The 24784-nt window shown below is 48.1% G+C and overlaps 1 protein-coding gene across 1 annotated transcript; it reads left to right on the forward strand.

The window, feature by feature from the left end:
- Positions 1–4392: 4392 nt before the first annotated feature.
- Positions 4393–22821, forward strand: Pxmp4 (peroxisomal membrane protein 4). The gene is made up of 4 exons (XM_055602308.1): positions 4393–4587; positions 11229–11291; positions 15390–15588; positions 21693–22821. Exons 1-4 carry the CDS (start codon positions 4475–4477, stop codon positions 21954–21956), a joined length of 639 nt encoding a protein of 212 aa, XP_055458283.1. The 5' UTR covers positions 4393–4474; the 3' UTR covers positions 21957–22821.
- The last annotated feature ends 1963 nt before the right edge of the window (positions 22822–24784 follow it).

Here is a 24784-nt window from a genome sequence, read left to right on the forward strand (position 1 = left end):
CACACACACACACACACACACACACACACACACACACACACACACACTCACTTACTCACATATACACTTAACAACAGTAAAAATAATGTTTAAAAAAGAATAAGGTGTGGTGGCAAATGCCCTGCTTTAGGAGGGTCTTACAGGGTAGCCCAGGCTGGACTCAAATCCATGATCCCTCTGCCTCTGCCTCACCAGGACTGAGACTACAGGCGTGCAACACCACAGTTGGTGTAGCTTGAGATTTCTTGACATATCAAGCCCTGCTCCACATTCATCAGCCACACTTTCCAAGAAAGAGCCTTTAAAAAAGAATTCCCCTCTCTGTAGTGAGAACTTTGAGATTTTGGATTCTTTTAAAAACACAGAAATAGTATGGCAATTTGTTTTAATTTTAATCCCAGGTGTGCAGATACGGGGCTGCTTTACAGCAGCTGACTTATGATTTGCCTTGTGCTCTAGCAGGGGCGTTTTTTTGCCAGTTGCAGATAGTCTCTGAAATTGTCTGACTTTTGGAATTCTGAGGACTTTTCAGAGAGGGTCTAGAAATGGTGTGGTTGGTAGTTGATGGTGGGTTGTTGGGTGAGTTGTTGTTTTGGTGTTAGTGTGGTTAAGTAGTCATGCACAAAAAGAAACAAGAAGAAGAAACTAGATATCTTGACATTGAAGAAGATAAAACTTTCCCCAAGCATCTCCACGCTCCTAATCAGCAGAAAGTAATCTAACAATAATGACACCCTCTTTCCAACCCCTGACTTTATTCAGGGATCTCTTTCCTTTTCTCGATATCCTTTTTTCTCTTATATCTAGTGTAAGGGGTCGAGAGGGAAGAAGAAAAGGGTGGAGAAGGGTGGAAGAAAGAAGAACCCACAAAGTAGAAAATGCCAGTTACACTTTTCTTTTTCTTTCAGTTATTGTGTTCAGCTCTGAAGCAGCCCTTTTGGTTCCTTAGGGCTAAGGGGTTGTACAATGGCTCCTGTCACATTAGCCTGGAAGGTGATTTTTTTTCCCCCAGGGGGAGATCTCAGCTTGACTTGAGAGGAGAGTCTGCTCTAAGCCTCCTTGCTTTGAACAGGCCCTGGATTTCATTCTTGTATCTCTTGACCTGTGTGGTTGACAAATTGAAAGTCACATGTTTGATGTTTTTCAAGGTTCTCATGTCATAAGTGGCTTTGGTGCTTCAGTATCTGGGTCCTCTTGTTATCTAGTGTCCAGTTTTCCCTCAGTAACTGGCCTGGACATTCTTCACACTTTTAAGCATCTCTTTTTATAAGTAGATTATATAAATAGACATATTGGACAGATTAGCTATTGACTAACAGAAGATTTACCCATGGCCATAGTTTACAAAAGGAACTTTTATTCTCCTGAGATAATTGTTGTCTCCAAGGCTTACTGCCTCCTTCTGCTAACCTAGGCCTAGTTCAGCGAGCTTCTGGCCTCTATACCATCTAATCTAGGCCTAGAATGTTTTCAGCCTGAGATTTACTGCTTAACAAGCTCACCCTTTTTTGTTCTTTCTGAGCTCTGCCCTGGCTCGTTCAACTCAGCTGTTCTAGCTCAAACTTCTCTCCCAGCTGACTTAATTAATCTGGCTTCTCTCTATGCCCCTGAAGTGCTCTCCTAGGCCTCAAACTAACTCCAGCAATCTTTTCTAATCTCCTGGCTCCTTCTCATTCTCTGGCTCATTCTGTCTTCACCTGAGTTCTCTCTCTGGAACCTGTCTCTACATTACTATCCTGGTAAAACTGCCTTCTCTCTCTTTCTTATTGCCCATTAAGTAGCTTCCCTTTCCTCTCTCTTTTCATGAAATTTGGGCACATTCTGTCAAATCTCTCTGATTCATCACCTTTTCTGCCACTCAATTAAGCATCAATTTCAAACACTGGTTCTTCCTTCTACAAACTAACTTTACCTTCCTTGTTTGGGATTGAAGGCATATGCCACCATGCTTGTACCTAAGCTTTTCTTAACTGAAACTTGCTCTATATCAGGCTGGCCTTGAACTCAGATCTGCTTGCCTCTGTCTCCTGGATTAAAGGAATGTTTGTATTCCAGCCGGATCACACAGAAGGTCTTTGGGTGTGATCTCTTGCCATAGCAGCCATGTTCTGAATTAAAATTCCTCTGCAATAGTGGCCAACAGTCTTGATGTGTGGGCCTTGGACACAAAAGTGCCAGAAGTGACACAGTGCTGTGTGGGTCTCAGTCTTCATTAGGTGTCCTAGGTTTTGACAGAACTTGATGTGCAGACACTGGCCAGAGCCTGGCTACCTTTCTGCCAATCTTTCTTGTGTTCAAGTCAGGGTCTTGTCCTGGTGTGGCTGTGATCACCTGTTTCACGAACCCTCTGAGTCCTCCAGCGTTCCACACCATTTGAGCATATCTTTGCTCCACACCCTCCTTTCACATCAATAATGGCAAAGGCCAACCCCTGCTGCTCATCAGTGTTGGTGCTGAGTACCAGCAAAATGTGATGGAGCTTCTTGGAAATCATTGGAGACTTGGTCACCAACCAAAAGTCATCGGTCCTCAACATAAAGGAAGGCAGCAGGGGTGTGCAGGCCTCCTGTGGAGGAGGAAACATTCCCACAACGAGATCACTATTTGTATATAATGTGCATATATGGATGTGCATTTGTAAACATGCGGTCTCACCAGTGTGTGTGTGGGGGGTGGGCACACATATACTAAGTGTGTGGAGGCCAGAGGTCTACCTTGTCTCTTTGAGACCGGTTTGCTAACAAGGACTCGAGGGCCATCAATCAAGCTGGGTGGCTGCCCAGTGAGCTCCAGTGATTCCCCAGCCCTGCTACCCCACTACTCCACTACCCCAGCTTTTTCTAGGGGTTTTGAGCACCGAATTTGGGTCCTCCTGCTCAGCTGGCAAGACCTTTACTGTCTGAGCTGTCTCTGCAGCCTCTCCCCTATCCTTTTGAGACAGGATCTCACGTATCTCAGAGCTGACCTCAATCTTGTTATGAACATGGCTGAAAACAACCTTGAATTTCTGGGCTACCGGAGTCACCTCTCTTATCTTGGGAATATAGGAGTATGCTACTAAACTCCCTGATGACGCGAAGAGATCACGCTGGGGTGTCTTGTAGGCTAGACTACATTCTACCAACTGAGCTACATCCCTAGTGTGCAGACACCATTTTCTGCACAGATTTTAGAGGACTAAGTCAATTCACTAGTTGCTCATCACAAAAGGAAGAAAGGCTCAACATAATTCACTTCCTTTACCAACCTCTGACACTACCTAGACAATAACACCCATAGATATCAAGTGTCTCAAATACCCGGGAACAACCTTGTAAATTACAGCCAGCACTCAGTGTGTGGTTGACAGCTGATGACCTTTACCACCGTAATATTATAGATTAATGTCACTCATCAGTGTTCTGGCAGTGATAATTTCCAGTACCAGTTCTGGAAACTAGTGTTGGGTGCTGGGGTTACAGCAGAAAAGGAGACAAACAGCTTTCTGGCCCCCAAGAAAGCCACAGTCCGTGGTGATGGACATTGAGCAAGTGGTAGCAATTACAACTTGTGAAGGGTTCAACAGAGAAAAACAAGCAAACAAACAAAGGATACAACAACAATGGAAAACGGGGATTAATAAGTCAGAGTGAGCAGAGCTACTGTCTGTGGGCTATCCTGAGGCAACACCTGAATACTGAGAGGGAGTCAGTCCTGGGACACACAGGGGCAATGAATCTCAAAAGCGGACCACCAGCTGCAACTCCTTTGAAGCAGAAGGATTCATACTCAAGGAATGGAAACTAAGTCAGTCGGTTGGAGAAAAGGGAGACTGTGGAAGGAGAGACAAGGGCCTACAATCAAATAAATCTGCTCCCGGGGGCCCTGGGAAAGAGTTTGTATTTTAAAAACAAGTAGAAGACAGGTATGATGACACCGGCCTGCAGTCCCAGCGTGTGGGAGGTAGAGGCAGGGGGATCGGAGTTCAAGGCCAGTCTGGGCTACAAGCGATCCTGTCTCAAAACACCAAACAACAGCAACAAAAGAGACGTGTAGCCACAGGGTTAGCTGCGATTCTTGTGAGGCAATCGAAAGTGCCAAGTGTGAAGATAAGACCACTGTCACCTCCCAAAAGTCACCCACTCCCAACTCGCAGAAGGTAACAATCCCCACCCAAGCCCCCCATGAACCAAACTTCTCCCTAAGAAAACTGCCTTCTGATTGGACGAATCCGGCGTGAGACCTTCCGAGTCAAGGCGATTGGTTACCAACTCTCCGTTCTCTTCCAATCAGACAGCTATTCCGGAGAGCGGGCGCGTCCCCGCCCCTGGCCACAAGTGTGCTCTGTGACTGGCTTTCTCTTAGGAGTGACGGCAGACTCAGCCTATGGGTCCGACGACGGGGCGGTGCTCCCCAATGCCGTGAGCTGTGCATCTGGAAGCCGGGGCTGTCAGAACGCGTCCAGCCGGGCTCTCCGACTCAGCGCTCCGGTGCTATGGCCGCCCCGCCGCAGCTGCGGGCTCTTCTCCAGGCTGTCAACACGCTGCTGCGCAAGCGCCGCTACCACGCTGCATTGGCCGTACTTAAGGGCTTCCGGAACGGGGCTGTGTGAGTAGGGCCGCGGAGTCCGGTCAGGGATGGCTAGGGGACGGGCCTACCTGGGGTCCCGAGTTCGAGGCCCGGTGCCACCGCGCTGTGCTCTCTCTCTCTCCAGGAGCCCTCGGGTGTCCGTAGGTCTCAGTGCCCCATGGATGCAGCGAGCGGAGGATTTTGGGTTCCTGTCACCTTGTCCGTCTTGAGCTGGGACTCCCGCTAGCCTGCTCATAGCTCCTCTGTGCTTTCTAACCTGATACTCTTGGCTTAGTTACCTCCTATGCCAGCACCTGTATCTCCTCATTTGGGTCCGGTTCACCCCATCTTGTCGTGTGCCCTTTGGCCTACTTGGCTTCGGTGGCTCAGTATGCACAAAAGAAACTGGACTCTGCCCTTAACAGGGAGGTGGTCACTTACTGGCTAGTAGGTTTCCCCTCCTCAGCTGCCAAGGCTTCACAACCCATTTCTCATCTATGTGGTGACTTCACCTCGGCCCTCATTTTCACTGGTGACTCCTGGGAAGTGACAATGAATGAAAAAAGAAAAAAACGGCAGCTAATACTTGCTGGGTAAATTGACTTCACCCCCTCACACAGGTAGGAGAGGAGAGCTTGGGGTCGTTTTGCTTGCCTGGTGCCTGGGGGGGGGGGGTGTTCCACCTTCTTTAAGCCTCATGGGTTCACGGGGCTGCCGTCTCAGAACCAGCCTTGACCCAGAGAAGAAAGCAAAGCCTCTGTCCGAAAGCTGGCATCCTGGTAGCAGGGCATGGCATGGTGCTGAGCCAGTCAACCGCCAGGATTTGAAGCCTGCTGCCAGCTACGTTTCCTTGAACGCCTTTCTGGGAAATGGGTCTCCCGGGTACCTCCGTGGTCCTGTTTGAGGACTCCGAGCACACTGATGGCTATTGCTACAGGCATGCGCCATCTACCTGCCTCACAAACCCTTTTAAGACTGCTGCTTAGGTGTTGTCTCTGAACTTTCCATCCCCTGCCTCAGCTCATCGTCCTCAAGAGCTGAATAATTTCATAGTCCATGTCTCTGGCTAGAACGTGTGCTTCCTCAGTCTGGTGTGCTGTACACGCCCCTAATCTCAATACTCAGGAGGCTGAAACAGGCCGACTTGTGCAAAGTAGTGAGTTCCAGGTCAGTGTAGGCTATAGTGTGAGACCCTGCCATAAGACATACTTTTTTCTTTCTTTCTTTCTTTCTTTCTTTCTTTCTTTCTTTCTTTCTTTCTTAGTTACGTTGTCCCTCTATGCTTCCTGGTTCTTCCTCCATTGTAGGCATTCAAATTTTCCTTGGGTGACTTTTTGAAAACTAGGAACAACTCTTGTGTCGGTGACTGAGGGGTCTGTCGACTGCTCCTGGTCACATCGTGTCAGCGTTATAGTCAGGACTCGCACTCAGAATGGACATTTAGTCAGGTAGAACCTGGCTCCTGCTGGATCTGGCCAGATCATAGCAGACACTTTTGACCAGGATGACATGAGCCCTGAGGTATCAGCAGCCTCTTTGCCAGGTTATCTGTACAGAGCAGGAGCTGGCCCCTGGGCCAGCAAGTATTGCCCAATCTGGGCTTTGTACGGCCGCCCCTATGCCGCCTCTCAGTGTGTCCACCTCAGTGGACATTCCCAGCCAGGACAGACACTTTCCAGGGCCAGGTGTTTGGGCCCTAACCCCAGTGCTTGCACTGTGCAAAATGAATGAGTCTTTGTCTCTTCTGCTCTTCGTTTCCTCCTCTGTACAATTAGAACTGAGCTCAGCCACTCCCGAGTGTCCAGGGCAGGGGCCTCAATACTTGTTAGTGGTGCTGATGCGGGGCCTGTCCTTAAGGGCTGGAAGTCCAAGGGACTTCTCACACACTACCGAAATAGCGCTAAGCATGGCGGCACACACGGAGGATTAGAATTCATTAGAGGCAAGTGGATGGAGAGTTTGAGGCTAGCCTGGGTTCAATAGCAAGACTCTATAACCAAAAACAAAACAAACAAATACCACATCAGAGCAAAGTGGTATTCAGGAATGCTTTTCAGGGGAAGTGGTGGTGATATGGAGTTTTCCAGGGAGAAAAGGGAAGGGGCATCCTGGGTATGGAAATGTCTTTAACAAAGACCTGGAGGCAGGGAAAAAACAAAACTGCTGTATGGTGGGGAGGCCATCAGTTTGGAAAGGTCAGCGTGGGTGACTGAGATGTTTGAACTTTGTGACCATTTAACTCACCCCTAAATACTTCACGAGTTTTACTTGTCTCCTGTTCATGTATGCCAGCACCCGTGGAGGTCCAAGGACCATCTCCGTGTCAGTCCTCTCTCTTTTTTTGTTTGAGAATGGGTCTCAGTGGCCTGACATGTCACCAAGTAGGCTCGGCTAGTTGGCCATGAAGCTCCAAGCATCTGCTGCCTTTCTCTGCGTCCTCTCTCACCATTTCCTGGGAGAGCGGTACCCACCACCTCTCCTTGCTCTTTACATGAGTCCAAGGAATCCAATTCAGCCCTCGCACTTACAAGGCAAACGCTTTACTGACCAAGACGTCTTGCTAGCCTCTATTTTCATTAAAAGCAAAACAACAGCAAAAACCCAGGGTAACTTAAGTTGGCCTGGAACTCGGGGTCCTCCCGTCTCAGCCATCCAGTTTCTGAGATTACACGTGTGATGTAATCTTACCTGAATTTGAGGAGCCTAAGAAGGGGTTTCTCAGATGTAGGGACTTGAGGACAGCCTGCTCCTGGCTGCCTGGAGGAGGCTGAAGGCCTTGGAGCAGGAGGAGATAAGGTTTTTAATGGACTGGGGGAGGCAAGGCCACAGGGACTGAGATGGGAACTCCTGGCCACTGCCAGGCAGAGGCGAAGATAAGAGTATCACAGTAGCTTCTGGGAAAAACAAGAAAGGCGCCATTTAAAGTTGTTAACTTTATATTTTTTTCTTTAATTTTATTTTTTAAAAGTTAGGTGACACATTCACGAAAGACAAAAAGTGGGCTGCTAAGCCAGGAGTGTAACTCACTGGCAGAGTACAGGATTAGCACGCAGGAGGCCCTGAGTTCCATCCCCAACTCTGAAGTTTCGAGAACGCCCTCTGTCCTGAGTCCCTCTCTGTAGACAGCCCCTGTGCGAGTCTCTTGCGTCTTCGTCCAGGGTGCCGTGTGCACTCACAAGCACACCTAACGTCCCCACACCTTCGACATTCTTCTTTTGAAAGGTTAGATTTAGGGATCAGCGCCCTCGCCTTACACTCTTCGCTACAGCCATGCTTTTCCACCTGGCTCTTTTGAATCCCAGAGACTCGGCCCCAGAGCCAGCAGGTGTTTCCCAGTTAGGCTTCGAGCGTCATTCCACTCTTTCTGTGTCCTTCCCAGCCATGGCACTTTCTGTGGGCCTGTCCTCCAGCTCAAACCCTCAAACCGTAATGCTGAAGATTCAGACTAAAACAAATCCTTAGGCTGAATATGGAACTATTTTCTTCATCTTCTGACCTTCGTTTTTTCTTTTAAAAAATTAAAAATTAATTACTTTTTAAGATATGTTTATTTTATGTGTATGAATGTTTTGCCTGCATGTATGTTTATGTGCCCTGTGCATGCTTGGTACCTGTGGAAGCTAGAAGAGCATTGGAGATCCCCTGGAACTGGAGATATATGGTTTTAAGTCACCATGTGGTGCTGAGAACTGAACCTGATCCTCTGCTCTTAACCACTGAGACATCTCCTCCAGCCCCAAATTATTGTTTGAGATAGGGTTTCTCTGTGTAGCCCTGGCTGATCTGGAACTCTCTGTAGACCTGGCTTGCTTTGAGCTCATAGAGATCCACCCACCTCTGCCTCCAAGATCTGGGATCAAAAGCGTGTGCCACCACGCCTGGCCCTTCATCACTTTTTGTATTGGGTTTTGTGGCAGTGTCTCTCACTGGGGCTCATGCACTGGCTAGGCTGGCACACCAGTGAGCCCATGTCTGTCTCCACAGTCTGGGTTGCTGATGAGCTCCGCTGCACTAGTGGGTTCTTATGTGGCACCTCATGTTCACTGTGCCAGCACCTTACGTTCTGAACTATTTATCCCGTGCCTGATTCTTGCAATTTGTTGTTTCATGTAAGTACCAGGCTAATGGCGTGTGCCAGTGGAGTACTTTCTTCCCCTGCCCCCCTCCTTTTTTAAGACATAGTTTCTCTGTATTCCTGGCTGTCCTGGAACTTGCTATGCAGATCAGGCTGGCCTCAAACTCAGAGTTCCACCTGTCTCCGCCTCTTGAGTGCTGGCGCCCCTCTCTTTTTGAGGCCCGCAGTGAATATTCAGGTGACAACAGTATGTGGCTCATAACCGTTGTTTCAGGCCTTCAGGGATTTTAGGACTGTAAGGCTAGACTCAGCTGTAGAAATGAGGGTGAAGGTGTACCTTAGGGTTACTATTGCTATGGTGAAATAGCATGGCCAAAAGCAACTTGGAAAGGAAAGGGTTTGTTTGACTTCTACAGCCTGAGTCACAGTCTGTTGAAGGAAGCCAGCCAGGAACTCAAACTGGACAGGAACCTGGAGCTGATACAGACAGAGGCCATGGGGGAATGCTGCTTAATGGCTTGCTCAGCCTGCTTTCTTACGGAACTGAGGACCACTGGCCCAGAGGTGCTGGGACGCACAGGGTTCTGGGTCCTCCCCCATCAATCATTGATTAAGAAAATGCCTTACAGGCTTGGCTGCCTTCAGCCTAATCTCCTGGAGATACTTTCTCAGTTGAGGCTCCTTCTTCTCAGAGGACTCAGCCTGCATCAAACTGATGTAAAACCTACCCAGCACAAGGTGTCTGATGAAAAAGAATAAGAAGCCAGGCGTGGGGGCTGGAAAGATTGCTCAGTGGTTAAGAGCACTCACTGCTCCGGAGAGGGCCTGAGTTTGGGTCTCAGCAGCCGCAGTTGGTAGCTCACAGCCACCTGTAACTCTAGCTCTAGGGGATTTGACACCTCATCTTGACACCAACGGCATCATACATGAATGGCACGCACACACACATAAATAATAAATTAAACTAGGCACCCCTGTAGCACACAGGTATAATCCCAGCATTGAGGAGGTGCAGGTAGGAAGATCAGGAGTTCTAGGCCAGTGTCAGCTATGGAGACCGGCTACTTGAGATCCACACACACACACACAGAAACAAACAAAAGCAAGCCAGGGTTGGTCATATGGCTTAGTGAGTAACAAGCACTTACTGCCAGTCCTGAAGACCCGAGTTTGATTTCTGGGTAGAAAGAGAAACCTGACTCCTGCAAGCTGTTCTCTCTCTCACGCACACATGCTGCGGCATGCACTTGTCTTACCTGTGGTTACCAAGCTATGATGAAACACCATTACCAAAAACAGCTTGGAGAGGAAAGGGTTTATTGGCTTGCATATCCTGAGTCACAGTCCGTTGAAAGAACCCAAGGCAGGAACTCAAGCTGGGCAAGAACCTGGAGGCAGGAGCTGATGCAGAGGCCACTGAGGAGTGCCTCTTACTGGCTTGCTCTTCATGGCTTGCTCGGTCTACTTTTTTTTTTTTTTTTTCAAGATAGGGTTTCTCTGTGTAGCCTTGGCTCTTCTGGTACTCATTCTGTAGATCAGGCTGGCCTTGAACTCAAGAGATCTGTATGCATCTGCCTTCCGAGTGCTGGAATTAAAGGCCTGTGCTACCACCACCAGCTCAGTCTGCTTTATTATAAAAACCTGACCACCTGCCAGACATCACCAAAGGCCTCAGCCCTCCCCATCACTCACTAATTAAAAAAAAAAAATGCCCCACAGGCTTGTCTGCCTACAGCATGATCTTATGGAGGCATTCTCTTAATTAAGATTCCCTTCTCTCAGATGATTATCACTTGTGTGAAGTTGACATAAAACTAGCTAGCACACATACACAAAATTATTAATTTTCAAATCCACCAAAGCAATAATAATAATGGACATGGAGGCATATGCCTGTAATCCCAGCACTCAGGAGGTATAGGCAGGCAGGTCTCTATGAGGCTGGGGTCTTTGTTTTTATTTATTTGTTTAATATTTGTTTGTTTTTTTCAGTCAGGGTTTCTCTGTATAACATCCTTGGCTGTCCTAGAACTTGCATTGTAGACCAGGCTGGCCTTAAACTCAAGAGCTCCACCTGCCTCTGCCTCCTGAGTGCTCGGATTAAAGGTGTGCAGCCACTACACTCGGCTTTTCTGAGTTTGAGGCTAGGTATAGGTGAGTTCCAGCCCAGCCAGTGCTGCAGAGTAAGATTCTGTGTCAGTGAGTAAATGTGATAAAAAAAAAAGTTAGTGATAACAATAAGTCAGTGTATTTAACTGATTTAAAATTAATAAAAGCTGTGCCTGGCTGCAGTAGGAAGGCTTGGGAGGAACAGAGGGAGCATCTCTGGGAAGCCAGGTGGGCAGGAGTGGTGGGTGCTTCCTGCACACTTTACTTTATTCCATCGGAGTTATACCTTGCCTCTATTCCTTTAGTTAGGGAAACTGAGGCTCTCAGAAGGTAAAGATAAGTCAAAGGCCACTCTAGAACTTGAACCCAGATATAACTGGGCAGCCAACATTGTGGTATCAGAATCCGGGGTGGGAGGAGAGGACCAGGGATCAAAGGGAGGGCCTGGAAACTGCTACAGTGATGGGTTAGTAAATGTTTTCTTCTGTTTCTACAGCTATGGAGTCAAAATCCGGGCGCCTCATGCACTGGTCATGACCTTTCTCTTCCGGAGTGGCAGGTACCTACCCTCTCTGCATACCAACTGGGAGAGAACGCATGTGATCAGCCCTCAGGCCAGGATGGGTGTGGAGGTTTCCTATATGAGGCTGTGCTTCCTAAAGTCCAAGTGGGATCCTGTGTCCCCTGCTTGAAAACGCCTGTGGCTCCTCACTAGTCTCCAAAGAGACCCAGCCACCAGACCTGAAGGCCTCTGCAGTCTGGCCACAGTTGAGTCTCTACAACGTCCGCTGTGGGCTTCCTTGGCACACAGGCTCTGTTCCAGGCACATGCTTTGGTACTCCTGCCCCCACACGTTTTCTGGTGCATGCCCACTTCCAGGAGTGGCCTGTCCTCTTCCAGCCTTCATTTTCTTCCTACCTGTCCGTCCTCAGGGGATCTGTCTGTGATCTCCCCTCGCCTGCTTCAGTGCGCTGGGACTCAAAAGTCCCTATAACTCTTCCTTCAAGGCCTTGCTCAGAAAATGCCTTGCAGTCCAGTTCTTATGGCTACAGACACATCTGCAGCTTACAAGAGTCAGACACAGTGATTGGGGTGATGATGGCATCGGTTTCTCTGAGGGCGGGCTGAGTGAGAGTCGAAAGATTTCTGTTTTAGCATTTTTATTTCGTCGTTGTTGGGGCTTTTTGCCCTCCAAAGCTTATCTTTTCCTTTTCTTTCCCTTTCTTTTCTTTCCTTTTCTTTTCCCTTCTTTCTCTCTCCAGAGCCAGGAACATAGTAGGCAAACACACTGGCACTGAGCTATAGCCCCAACTCTTTTTGTTTTGTTTAGTTTTTGAGACAGGATCCTAAACCCTTTTTTTTTTTAAGATTGATTGATTGATTGATATACTTATTTATTTACTTATTATATATACAATGTTCTGCCTGCATGCATGCCTGCACGCCAGAAGAGGGCACTAGATCTCAGGACCTTTGGAAGAGCAGCCAGTGCTCTTAACCTCTGAGCCATCTCTCTAGCCACCACCCCCCTCTTTTTGTGTGTGTTTTTAGGGATACAGGGTTTCCTTATGTATCCCTCACTGTCCTGGAACTAGCTCTGTAGACCAGGCTGGCCTCCAACTCAGACATTCGCCTGCCTCTGCCTCCTGAGTGCTGGGATTAAAGGTATATGGGCACCACACTTCACACATATTTTTTTTTAAGCTTGAATTTATGGAACTAGAGAAGCAGCTTAGTGGTTAAGAGCACTTGCTGCTCCTACAGGGGACCAGCTTCAGTTTCCAGCATAGTAACTATTAACTCTAGCTCTAGGGGATCGGCGCCTTCCTCTGGCCTCAGAGAGCACGTGGCATGTGCACTGTGCGCTTACATACATACATACAGGCACAATGCTCTTCCACATAAAAATAAATCTTAAAAAACAAAGAGCAAAACTGGGCAGTGGTGACACACAACTTTAATCCTAGCACTTGGGAGGCAGAGGCAGGCAGATTTCTGTGAGATTCCTGAGGCCAGCCTGGTCTATAGAGCCAGTTCCAGGACAGCCAGGGAAATACAGAGGAACCCTGTCTTGAAAAAAACAAACACAAAAACCCTGAATTTATTCATTAATCACCAACTATTTAATGAACATCTGTTGTGTGATAAGACACTGTTCGGGCTGCTAAGGATATAGCAGTGGACAAAACAGACAAAGATCCCTGCCTTTTTATGACTTATCTTTTAGATGGAGGTAGCAGAAAATGAACATTAATGATATTAGGGAAAAGAGTTCACAAGCTGCTAATGGCCAGGAAGGGCCAGAGGTGGGGCTGAGTTTGAGAAGTTGGCCACAAACAGGTTGAAAGGGAGAGGCGTAGAAGGCCATAGCAGGAACTGGGCCATGTATGCCCAGCTCTAAGCCGGAGAGAGGAGCTTGGCTCTCCTTTTAAGTGAGAACAGGAAATTGTAACATTTTGAGTGTGGGGAGAAATGCCACTGTTTGACTTCCTGCGAGATTTTTTTTTCTTTAATTATTCCATTTTAAATTATATATCTCTGGCCAGGGAGGTGGCACAGGCCTTTAATCCTAGCACTTGGGAGGTAGAGGCAAGCAGATCTCTATGAATTCGAGGCCAGCATGGTTTACAGAGAGAATTCCAGGACGGCCATAGCTACATAGAGAAACTCTGTCTCAAATCTCTCCCCCCCCCCCCCCCCCCCACTCCTGCAAAAAATTCTCTATCCCTGAATGTGTGCACATGAATGCGGGTGCCCTTGGAGGCCAGAGGAGGGTGTCACAGCCTTTGGAGCTTGAGTTCAAGTGGTTGTGAGCCACCTCCCATGGGTGCTGGGAACTGAACTCGAGTCCTCCGTGAGAGCAGTATGTGCTCTTTAACCCCTGAGCCATCTCTCCAACCCTTCTCCAGAGGCTTTGTATGTTTGGGGGTTTTGTTTCTTTGTTTTGGTTTCTTTGTTTTTTGCTCCTTGAGATGAAGTCCAGCTGTGTTGTCAGTCTGCCCGCATACTGCAAGGCCCAAGTCCTACCTCAGTCAGCTTCCCCAATAGCTGGGAGAACAGGTTCCATGGCTTCCTGGGGTTTAACAGCATGAAGATTAATCATTTGCTGCCTGGTTGAGAACGGCTCTGAGGGGGAGGAAGGAATGACAGGAGCAGAAGTAGGTGTGTAGCAAGAAGCCATGGCATGTTCTGGCGTGGTGGCCCAGATCTGGGTGGCTAGGCAGGCAGTCCAGACTTAGAGACATCTTGAGGGGAAGGGCAGTGCTGGCTACCTGCTTACTTTTTCAGGTTTTTTTGTTGTTTTGTTTTTTATTTTCATTTTTTGAGGCAGAGTCTCACTGTGTAGACTAGGCTGGCCTCAAACTCAACAGGAGTCCACATGCCTCTGCCTCCCAAGAGCTGGGATTAAAGGGCAGCAATACTATGTCTGGCCTTACTTTTTGTTTATAGTTTTTTGTTTGGTTGTTTGGTTGGTTTTGGTTTTCTGAGATAGGGTTTCTCTCTGTAGCCTTGGTTCTCCTGGACTTGCTCTGTAGACCAAGGTGGCCTCGAACTCACATGGATCCACCAGACTCTGCTCTGTCTCCCTGAGTGCTGGGATTAAAGGTGAGCGGCACCACGCCTGGCTTTAGTCTTTGAGAGAGGGTCTTGCTCTGTAGCCCAGGCTGGTCCCCAACTCTCACTCCTCCCGTTTCACCCAGGAGTATGGCACCATGCCAAGCTGCAATCCAATTTTCTTGCTCTAAACATGTTACTCATAGCTGGACATGGTGGCATATTCCTTTAATCCCAGTACTCAAGAGGCACAGGCAGGTAGATCTCTGAGCGCGTGCGCGCGCGCACACACACACACACACACACACACACACACACACACACGAAGAGAAGATGGACTGAATCAATTCTTTATTTCAAAAGGAAGAGCACGTGCAGGTAGCTGACCTCATCTCCCTTCTCCACACACAGTGCCTGCTCCTGGCTCTCTCTCGAGCCCACACTGGCCTCTCTCCATTGCTTTGCTCCCTTCCTCTGGGTCTGTCCTGGGGGCCTTTGCCTGTGGCGAGTCTTCTGCCCAGGGAGCAGCATGCTCCTCACAGATACCTCCCTGTCCTTCAGAGTCTAGGACCACCTCTCGTCAAAGCCGATGTTTGATTCCTGTCTTGATAATTATGTTTTCCCCTCAGAAGCGCCACAAGGCAGAACACAGATCTGTCATTTCTCAGAATTCTATCTGCAGATTCAGCTCACAATAGGCACTCACTCATTTATTCACGGTTCGCTCACCTCTTCCATTTGTTAAGCACCTACTGCGTGCCGGGCCACTGTTTTGTGCCTCTAGGATGAACAAGCAAGATCTAGACCCTGCTTTGTAGGAGCTTATACTGAGGACAGTGGGACTTTATAGGCCAGCCTAAAATGTTAAATGGTGATGAGAGCCATGAAGGAAATAATAGCAGAGAAAGGGGTACTCATTGATGAAAGGTGACCAGGAGTGGCCCTCTGAGGTGGTGACGCTGAGTTAAGGTCCCCATCTGGTGAGAGAGCATTGCCCCTGAGGACGTGGAGCATCCTTGCCTAATTCAGATCTGTGTCTTCTCCTGGGGAACCTGCCTGGACCAGCTGAGCCTGTAGTCATGGGGGCTTTCTTTTTGTGCAGTCTCAGACAGAAGCTGGAGGCCATTCTGAAAGCCACGTACCTCCACTCTCGGAACCTGGCCTGCTTTGTGTTCACCTATAAGAGTCTCTGTGCCCTCCAGTCCCACGTGCAAGGCGAGACACACCAGATGCACTCTTTCCTGGCTGCCTTCATCGGGGGCATCCTGCTGTTTGGGGAGAACAATAACATCAATAGCCAGGTAAAGGCTTTCCTGGGGTGGGACAGGGCCAGCGGGGTGCCCTTTCCTTGAGAGAAGGTGATGGCCAAGAAGATGAACTCTTGGCCATTGTCTGTGTCTGAGGTCTGAGTCTCTCAGGTCCCTGTGTGACCTTTGGAAGGGTTGCTTTTTCCCTCAGTTTTCCCATTTTTGGAGGTGGGGGTCGGGACAACCTTTTACTGTATAGTCCTGTAGACGTCACTCTGTAGACCAGGCTGGCCTTGAACTCATGGAGATCCACCTGCCTCTGCATGTGCCTCTTGAACACTGGGATTGTAGGCTCGGGCCGCCACCAATCACTGCAATTTTACCCATCTGTAGACCAAGTCACAGTTGGAATCCAAGGGCTCCCCACATCAGTGTGTCTGCTGCTCTGTGGGACAAGGATTTTGGTGGTGGTGGTGAGACAGGTTTTGTCCTGTTCAGGTGGGCCTTGAGCTTGCTGTATAGCTGAGGCTTGCCTTGAACTCCTCCTCAGATTCTTGCCTTGTCCCAGGTGCTGCCATTACAGATATGCATCACCTGGATGCTGCCATGAGTTCTTAGCCGTTTACTAATGTGCAGGTGCCTCTGTGTGTGGGTGTGTACTTCTGTGTGGGTGTGCATGGAGGCCTAAAGGGGCTGTTAACATCTCTGGACAGGGAATTACCACCCTATAGAGGTGCTAGGTCGGTCATCTGTAAGGGCAGCAAATGCTCTTCACTGGTGAGCCATCTCTGCAGTCTGTCTTTTTTTTTTTTTTTTTTTTTTTAATGTACTTTGACCTGGGTATGGTGGGACACTGAGAGACTGAGGAGACTAAGTCACCAATTAGAAGCCAGCCTGGGCCGCATCTCAAAGCAGACACATAGCGCTCAGGGAAATTGAAAACAGGAAATCAAAAGAGAAATGCTGGTTCTTTGAAAAGATGAACAAAATTAGTACGCCTCTCCCCCAGGATCACCTACAGAGATTTCTACCAGTACTAGAAATGACACAGGTTATGTGTCGAATGTCTGTGTACATTAAAAGACCTAAGGATCCCCAGCACTCAGGAGGCAGAGGCAGGAAGGTATCTATGGGTTTGAGGCCAGCATGGGCTATACGGTGAGTTCCAGAACAGCCAGAGCTACGTAGAGAGAACCTGTCTTAAAAGTAGGTAGGTAGGTAGGTAGACAGATAGAGAGAGAGAGAGAGAGAACAACTCTGAGGGCCTTGTGAGGTACTTCACCAGAAAAAGTTGCTTGCTGTTAAGTCTGACAACTTAATTTGATGTCTGGGACTCACGCTCGGTGGAAAGAAAGAACCGACTTCTGAAGGTTTTCCTCTGACCCTGTATTTGTGCTATGGCATACATGCCCTGCATCCTCCCCCTAAAATACAATAATAATAAGCAGAATACATTTTTTTAAAGATCTTTAATACCATGGATTACTATGACTATTTTTGCAAACTTGGTAGCTGATATGAAATGGACTGATTCTTTGGTGGAAAAAGACAGGAAGGGCACAGGAAGGGCAGCATGGGTGGCCAGTATCTGTTGAAAGGGCAGACTCTGCCTGTCTCCTCCCAAGTACTTAGAGACATCATGATAAAATCAGAAAATAAATGGAAACAGAAGTTCCCATTTCCCTGAAAATTAAAGCTGCTGACAGAGCCAGTGCCTGCTGCTTGGGCACGGAAGGGACTTTCCCCCAGTGCCATCTGCGTGGGCATAGGGGAGGGGGACCAGCCTTCGGCCGTCATACACACACACAGCGGCCGTCTGTAGCTTGTGCATTGTTGGAGGCCTAGAAATGAGAAGTCTGTGGACACATTTTCATCTTGTAAGAAGGTTTTCTTTTCTTTTCTTTTTTTTTTAAGATTTATTTATTATGTATATAATGTCCTGCCTGCATGTACACCTTAGCACGCCAGAAAAGGGCACCGGATCTCATGATAGATGGTTGTGAACCACCATGTGGTTGCTGGGAATTGAACTCAGGACCTTTGGAAGAACAGCCAGTGTTCTTAACCTCTGAGCTATTTCTCCAGCCCTGTAAAAAGGGTTTCTGAGGATGTTTTTACATATGTGTGTTTGCCTATATGTGTGTCTATGCACTATATGTATGCCTGGTATCCATGGAGGACATTGGATCCCCTGGAACTGGAGTTACAGATGATTGTGAGCTGCTGTATGAATGCTGGGAACTGAATCTCTGTCCTCTGAAAGAGCAGCCACTGTAGCCAGTGAATGTCCTTCACGGCTGAGCCATCTCTCCAGCCCCAGATTTTTTGTTTTTTCGTTTGTTTGTTTTTTGAGGTTTTTCAAGACTGGTATAGCTCTGGCTGTCCTGGAACTCACTCTGTAGACCAGGCTGTCCTGAAACTCAGAGATCAGCCTGCCTCTGCCTCCTGAGTGCCAGGATTAAAGATGTGTGCCAGCCATCGCTGCCCAGCTCTTTCTTTCTTTTAAAACAAACTATTTTTCTTTTATGTGCCTGAGTGTGTGCCTACATGTACGTGTGTGCACCGCCTGATGCCTGATGCTGGGGAGACTAGAGAGGGTGTTGGATCCTCTGGGACAGGAGTTACGGAAAGTAGTGAGCAGCCATTGGGGTGTTGGTGAGCCTGGTCCTCTGCAAGAGCAGCAAATGCTCCATCTCTCCAGCCTTTTCTTTTTCTTTTCTTTTCTTTTTTTTTTTTTTAAGAGAGGGTCTCATGTTACCCAGGCTAGCTTCAAACTCAATATATAGCTGAGGCTGGCCTTGAACTCCTGATGCCTCTGCTTCCCCAGTATTTGGATCATAGGCATATGCCACCACAACCAGCTTTTTTTTTTTTTTTCTTATATTGTCTTGCTCTGTAGCCCAAGATGGCCTTGAGTCTTGGCAATTTTCCCTGAGCCTCAAGAGCACTGGGATTATAGTCAAGTATGGCCAGTCTGGCTTAATTTATCCCTAAGTAGTATAGAAGTACCAAAGGGTTTGTTTGTTTTTTTTATAATCATCCTTTGAAGGACATTTGAAGTGTCTAGCTGTAGGGTATTACAGGTAGATCTGAGAAGAACATATTCTTCTGTGAACATAAGTTTTCATTTTTCTGGGATAAAAGCCCAAGAGTGTAATTGTGGGTTGTGTGGTATATGCATGCTTGGTTTAAAAAAACCTGCCAAGAAAGGAAGAGAAAGGGAGGGAGGAGAGAGAGAGAAAGAGAAAGAGAGACAGGCAGGCAGGCAGACACAGAGACAGACAGACAGAGAAAGACGACAGAGAGACAGAGACAGAGACAAAGACAAAGAGACACACATAAAGAGACAGAGAGAAAGACAGAGACAGGGAGAGAGAGACACAGAGAGAGAGACAGAGACACACACACACACAGACAGAGAGACAGAGACAGGCAACCCAGCAGCCTTCTAAGAAACTGTTTTTCAGAGTGACTGTCCTGTTTACATTATCACCATGGAGATCGGATTGGCTTGTCTAGTTTCTCTACAGCTATGCTAAAAATTGGTTTACTGCATGGTATATTTTATCCATGTTTTAAAGTTTTTAGTGTGTGTGTGTGTGATATGATTGTGAGTGCAGGCATGCATCTCCCGTCATGTATGTGTGTAGATTAGAGGACAATTCTTGGGAGTTGGTTCTGTCCTTCCACTGTTGACTCTGGAGATGGAACCCAGGTTGTCAGGCTTTTGCTGCAAGTGCCCTCAACCCCTAAACCATCTCCCTGGCCGTCTTAGCCATTGTGATAGTGCATCTCATTGTGACTTTACGTTGCCTTTTCCCTCGTGGCTGATGATATGGAAACTTCCTCACTATCATTCATTTGCCATCTGTACATCCTGTTTGATGAAACATTTATGTCTTTTCCTCACTTTCCAAATAGAATATTTCACATTTTTCTTTTGAGCTCTGAGGACATTTTTTCAGATCGTCTATGTGCTAATGCCTTGCAGATATGTGCTGTGAATGTCTCTCATCTGTGGCTTTCCTTTCTCTGAGATAAGGTCTTTTCATGTATCCCCTGCTGGCCTGGAATTTATTATGTACACCCAGCTAGCTTCACAAAAAAAAAAAAATGGAATTGCAAGGATATCCAAAATTTTCTCCTCCTTCTTATGCCTCACTTTTTAAATATTTGAACTGCTTATAATTCGTTTTTAAAACTTCTAATAAAAATTTCTAAAAAGGGAGCCAGGCATAGTGGTTGCATGCCTTTAATCCCAGTACTTGGCAGGGGAGGCAGAGGCAGGTGGATCTCTGTGAGTTCGAGGTCTACATAGTGAGTCCAGGACAGCCAGGGCGCCATAGTGATACTCTGTCTTAAAAAACAAACAAGCAAACCCAGCTTCTAATACGGGATGTAGTTCTTTTGGCAAAGTGCTTATGAAGCAAAATGAAGCCCAGAGTTTGGTCCCCAAAACCCACATGAAAAGGTAAGCACTCTGATGCTTACTTGTGATGCCCTCACTGGAGACACAGACACAGGAGATCCCTGACGCTTTCTGGTTGCCAGACACTCTGTCCAAACAGTGACTCCAGGGCAGGGAGAGATTCTGTCTCAAAAAAAAAGATTAAAAAACAAACAAACAAAACAAGGTGGATAGCTTTTGAGGAACAACACTTGATAGTATTCTCTGGCTTACACACATGCACACACGCTCACACACACACTAAGGCCAGGGGTGGTGGTACACACCTTTAATCTTAGGACTCAAGAGACAGAGGCAGGTGGATCTCTTGAGTTCAAGGCCAGCCTGATCTACAGAGTGAGTCCAGGCCAGTCAGGGCTACACAGAGGAGCCCTGCCTGGAAAAACCAAAAGACAAACAAAAAAGGAAAAATAAAAAGGCAAAGGCTGGCAAGATGGCTCAGCAGGTTAAGGTGCTTTGCTGACAAACATGATGACCTGGCTTTGATCCCTGGAACCACGTCATAGGAGAACCAACTTTTTCAAGTTAACACCACACACACACACACACACACACACACACACACTACACACACTCACTACACACATACACAGCACACACACACACACATATTTATATACAAGCACATCACCCTACACACAAATAAATAAATTATTTTTTTCTTGTTTTGTTTTTTTCAAGAGAGGGTTTCTCTGTGTAGCCTTGGCTGTCCTAGACTCATTTTGTAGCCCAGGCTGGCCTTGAACTCACAGAGATCCACCTGCCTCTGTCTCCCTGATTACAGGTGTTCACCACCACACCCAGTTTATTACTGTCTTCTTAAACAGGCACAGAAGCATCTGTCTGTGATCCCAGTTTTTGGGAGGCAGAAAGAGGTGAATCCCTGGGACTTAGGGTCAGCCAGCCTCGCCAAATTGGTGTACTCCTGGTTCACTGAAAAACTCTTGTCTCAACAAATAGGGTAGGGGGCAGGATGGATCTCTAGCTCAGAGATTAAGAGTGGATTTTAGATCTAAAAAAAAAAAAAAAAAAAAAAATCTTTAAAAAGAAAAAACGTTTGGACATTAAAAGCTTTGTGGGGGAAGGATGTTGAAACAGGGTCTCTCTACACAGCCCCTGCTGTCCCAGAACTCACTGTGTGACCAGGCTAGCTTCAAACTCACAGTGGGAATTGAAGAAAGGCATGTGCCACTACACCTGGCTGTAAATTGAAAGGATTATTAAGACATTTAAAAAATTACTGTATTTGTCAACTTGACACAGAGAAAAAGAAATGAGGCCAGAACTGGGCCTGGTAGCTCACGCCTTTAATCCCCGCACTCAGGAGGCAGAGGCAAGCAGAGATCTGTGTGAGTTCCAGGCCAGCCTGATCTACATAGCTAGTTTCAGGGAGAGCCTGTCTCCAAGATACGAAAACAAAACAAAACAAAACAAAACTTAGGCTAGAGAGGGAACTGAGGAAGTCAGAGTCTGTCTGGTCTCCACACATGTGCCCCAGCACCCGGCACACACATGCACCGCGCACACATAAAGACATGCCTGCTGCACCTCACCTCCGTCATCTCGCACCACATGGTAACTTTGAAAACCGCGGAGCCAGCGCATAGTAGATGGCCGGCGCCCACGGCTGGGTGGGAGGTGAAGGTTGTCGGTGGCCACGCTGACTGGTACCTGGCATTCTCTCCTGCAGATCAACATGTACCTGACGTCACGCGTCCTGTTCGCCCTGTGCCGCCTGGGAGTGGAGAAGGGCTACCTCCCCAAGCTCACGTGGGACCCGTTCCCCTTGCACACGGCAGTGATCTGGGGGCTCGTGCTGTGGCTCTTCGAGTACCACCGGCCCACGCTGCAGCCGTCGCTGCGGTCCTCCATGACCTACCTCTACGAGGACAGCAACGTGTGGCACGACCTCTCGGACTTCCTCATTTTCAACAAGAGCCGCCCCTCCAAGTAGCGCGGCCCACAGCGCTACAGTGTGCCCGCCCTCGCGGGGATCCCGCCTTCTGAGTCACGGACCTCACACTCCAACTTGCATTATCCCAGGGTTCCATTTGCTGAAGTAAAAGTACCCACCAGGTACTTTTGAATAGTGTAGCAAGTGGCTGGAGCCCGGCTGAGGAGTCTGGGCCTTCCTTGCAGCTGCTCCTCCGACTTCTGTAAGGCCCAGGCGAGCCGCATTGCTCCCTGGACCCCAGGCCGCTCAGTTCAGGGGAGGGCCCATGAGGGAGAGTTTCTTCCTGGCAGATATGATAGCCCTCCCCTGCACTGTGTCAGAGGGCAATAGGTTACAAAAAAAAGAGAAACGCTAAATTCTTTGTCTAAGTTATTCTATTGAGAAGCTGTGGGGCCTCACTACCCAGTAGGAACACAGCATGTGCCACATGTGCCCTTAAGGTCCTTCGAGAGCTGGAGGGCTAGCTTAGGATACCGCACTTGCCAAGATCCTGCAAGACCCTGAAGACCTCGCCAGCGCTGAGAACAAAACTTCTAAACTTACCAAGAAGGCTGTGGCAGTAGGGTTGTGAGTTTCAGGCCAGCATGGGATGCATAAGACTATGTCTTTAAAAAAAAGAAAAAAGAAAGAATGAAGACAGAAAGAAAAGGAAAAAAGGGCTAGGCAGATGGCTCTCTGAGTAAAGGTGCCTGTCCACCCGAGTCTGATCCCTGTGTTCCACGTTAGTGACCTGTTGGAAGAAGAGACCCAGACCCTGCAGGTTGTCCTCTGACCTTCACATGTGCCTTGTCGTTTACGTGCGCATGCACACACATGCATAGGCACATATACGGTAAATGAAAATAAAGATTTAAAGAACATCTAACATGTGGAATTAGCCCTAAGCCTAGGTTTTGCCTGCGTGTACGTCTGTGTGCCATGTGTGGGCCTGGTGCCGGCAGAAGTCTGCAGAGGGTGCTGGGTCCCCCGAAACTGGAGGTGTGGGTGTACTATGGACCACCATGTAGGAAATGAACCCTGGTCCTCTGCAGAGCACTTAGTGCTCCATTCTGTTTTATTTTCCAAGACAGGGTTTCTCTGTGTAGCCCTGGCTGTCCTGGAACTCGCTCTGTAGACCAGGCTGGCCTCGCACTCATGGCAATCCACCTGCCTCTGCCTCCCTGAGTGCTGGGATTACAGGTGTGCGCCACCATGCCCAGCTGAACTAAGTGCTCTTAACCACTAACACGTCTCTCCAGCCTCAGACCTTAATTCTATTTTAAATCAATATTTCCGAAGCTGTGGCATTGCAACACATAGTAATATGAAGGATTAACGACAGCCTTTCTTGCCCTGCGTCTTCAGCACTGGCAGCTGTGTTCTGCATGTATCAAGTAGCACAGCTATCCGCACAGAAGGTTCCACTACACAATGAAAATTTGGAACTAAAGACAGCCTGAGCCCGGCACCCCTCAGCACCTCAAGCCTCAGAAATGAGGGTAATCACAGATTCCTGATTCCCACATTGGATGCTTTATGACACCTGTGCCGCTATTACCAGTTACTTCCGCCCAGCAAGTTTCTACTTTCTCCTGGTTGCTTTGGGCCTGGTTGTCTTTAATCCATACAGTCACCTTGCAAGGATATGTGTTGATCCATGTTTTCCAGATGTGGAAAGGGCGTCAGAGAGGCGTTAACTTGCCTAAAGTAACATGGCTACTATGAAAGGGCCTCGTGAATGCTTTGAACTGTCTGCCTGATTTCCAGGCCCGTGTTTCCTTCAGTGCCTCATTTTAAACCTAGAAAATCTCAGCCATGCTTTGCCGTCATTGGTTATAGATTCTGGCATTTGAAACCAGTCCAGATGTGCACATTAGCTTTTGGTGCATAACTGGAAGTGCTTGGAGTGCTATGCCACAGGGGGAATGGGTCACAGTGACCTGGAGAATCGTGTGCCAGGTGGGGGTTTTAAAAACCGTTAGTCTGGAGAATCAAAACAGCTCTCATGAAAGCCTGGGCCAGAGGCTGCCAATTTGAGACCCTTGGTTTAGTGCAGGACGTTACTCACGATAGGCCCTTCCCTCTTGTCTTTTTATGTGTTTGAAATGACTGGCAGAGATCTGCGTGAGTCACTGGATAGCTTCTCAGTGCAAGTGCTGTGAATATAGGTACGTGTCTCCTACCTAGGCATGGAGACACGTACCTGTATTCACAGCACCTGGGGAGCAGAGGCCAGAGGATGGGAGTTCCAGGTCATCTTCTGCTATGTAGCAAGCTGGAAACCAGCCCAGACCACATGAGACCCTCTCACAAAACTAAGCCAACAAACAACTGAATACAGTAAAATTTCTGACCAGAGGATCTAGGATGGGTCCTAGATTGTGCACATCCTCCCAGTTCCTCACACTGTGGCTGCTGTGCTAGGAGCCTCAGCCAGAGTGCTGAAGGAGGGGTGAGTGGCAGGACCAAGAGTTGGCTCAGGTAGCTGATGAGCTGTAGAGCTCCGGGGTAGTGGAGGTGGGGTTGTGTCTGACTCCCCCAATGCTCTCAGCTACTGCAGTTGACTGCAAAGTTCAGAGCAGACGGTTTGAATGAGCTTCCTACTCCGCTGGTTCTGGAAGGCGCACAAGCTCCAGATTGCAGGAAGGCCGACCATAGCCAGGCAGGTTCATTGGAGCAGATGGTGGGGAACTCTGCCATCCTCTCCTCTGTCCCAGTTGCCACTCCTGTGTCCCTGGCCTGAGGGCTGGTGCCTATTTCACCCTCTGCAGCAGGCCTGAAGCTTTGGGGATAAAGACTGCCCCTTGAGCACCAACCCAGTGCTAAGAAACACCACCGTGAGCTGCTCC

The sequence above is a fragment of the Psammomys obesus genome, unplaced genomic scaffold (assembly GCF_907164565.1).
Source record: "Psammomys obesus unplaced genomic scaffold, mPsaObe1.curated_primary_1811, whole genome shotgun sequence".
NCBI classification, from domain to species: domain Eukaryota; kingdom Metazoa; phylum Chordata; class Mammalia; order Rodentia; family Muridae; genus Psammomys; species Psammomys obesus.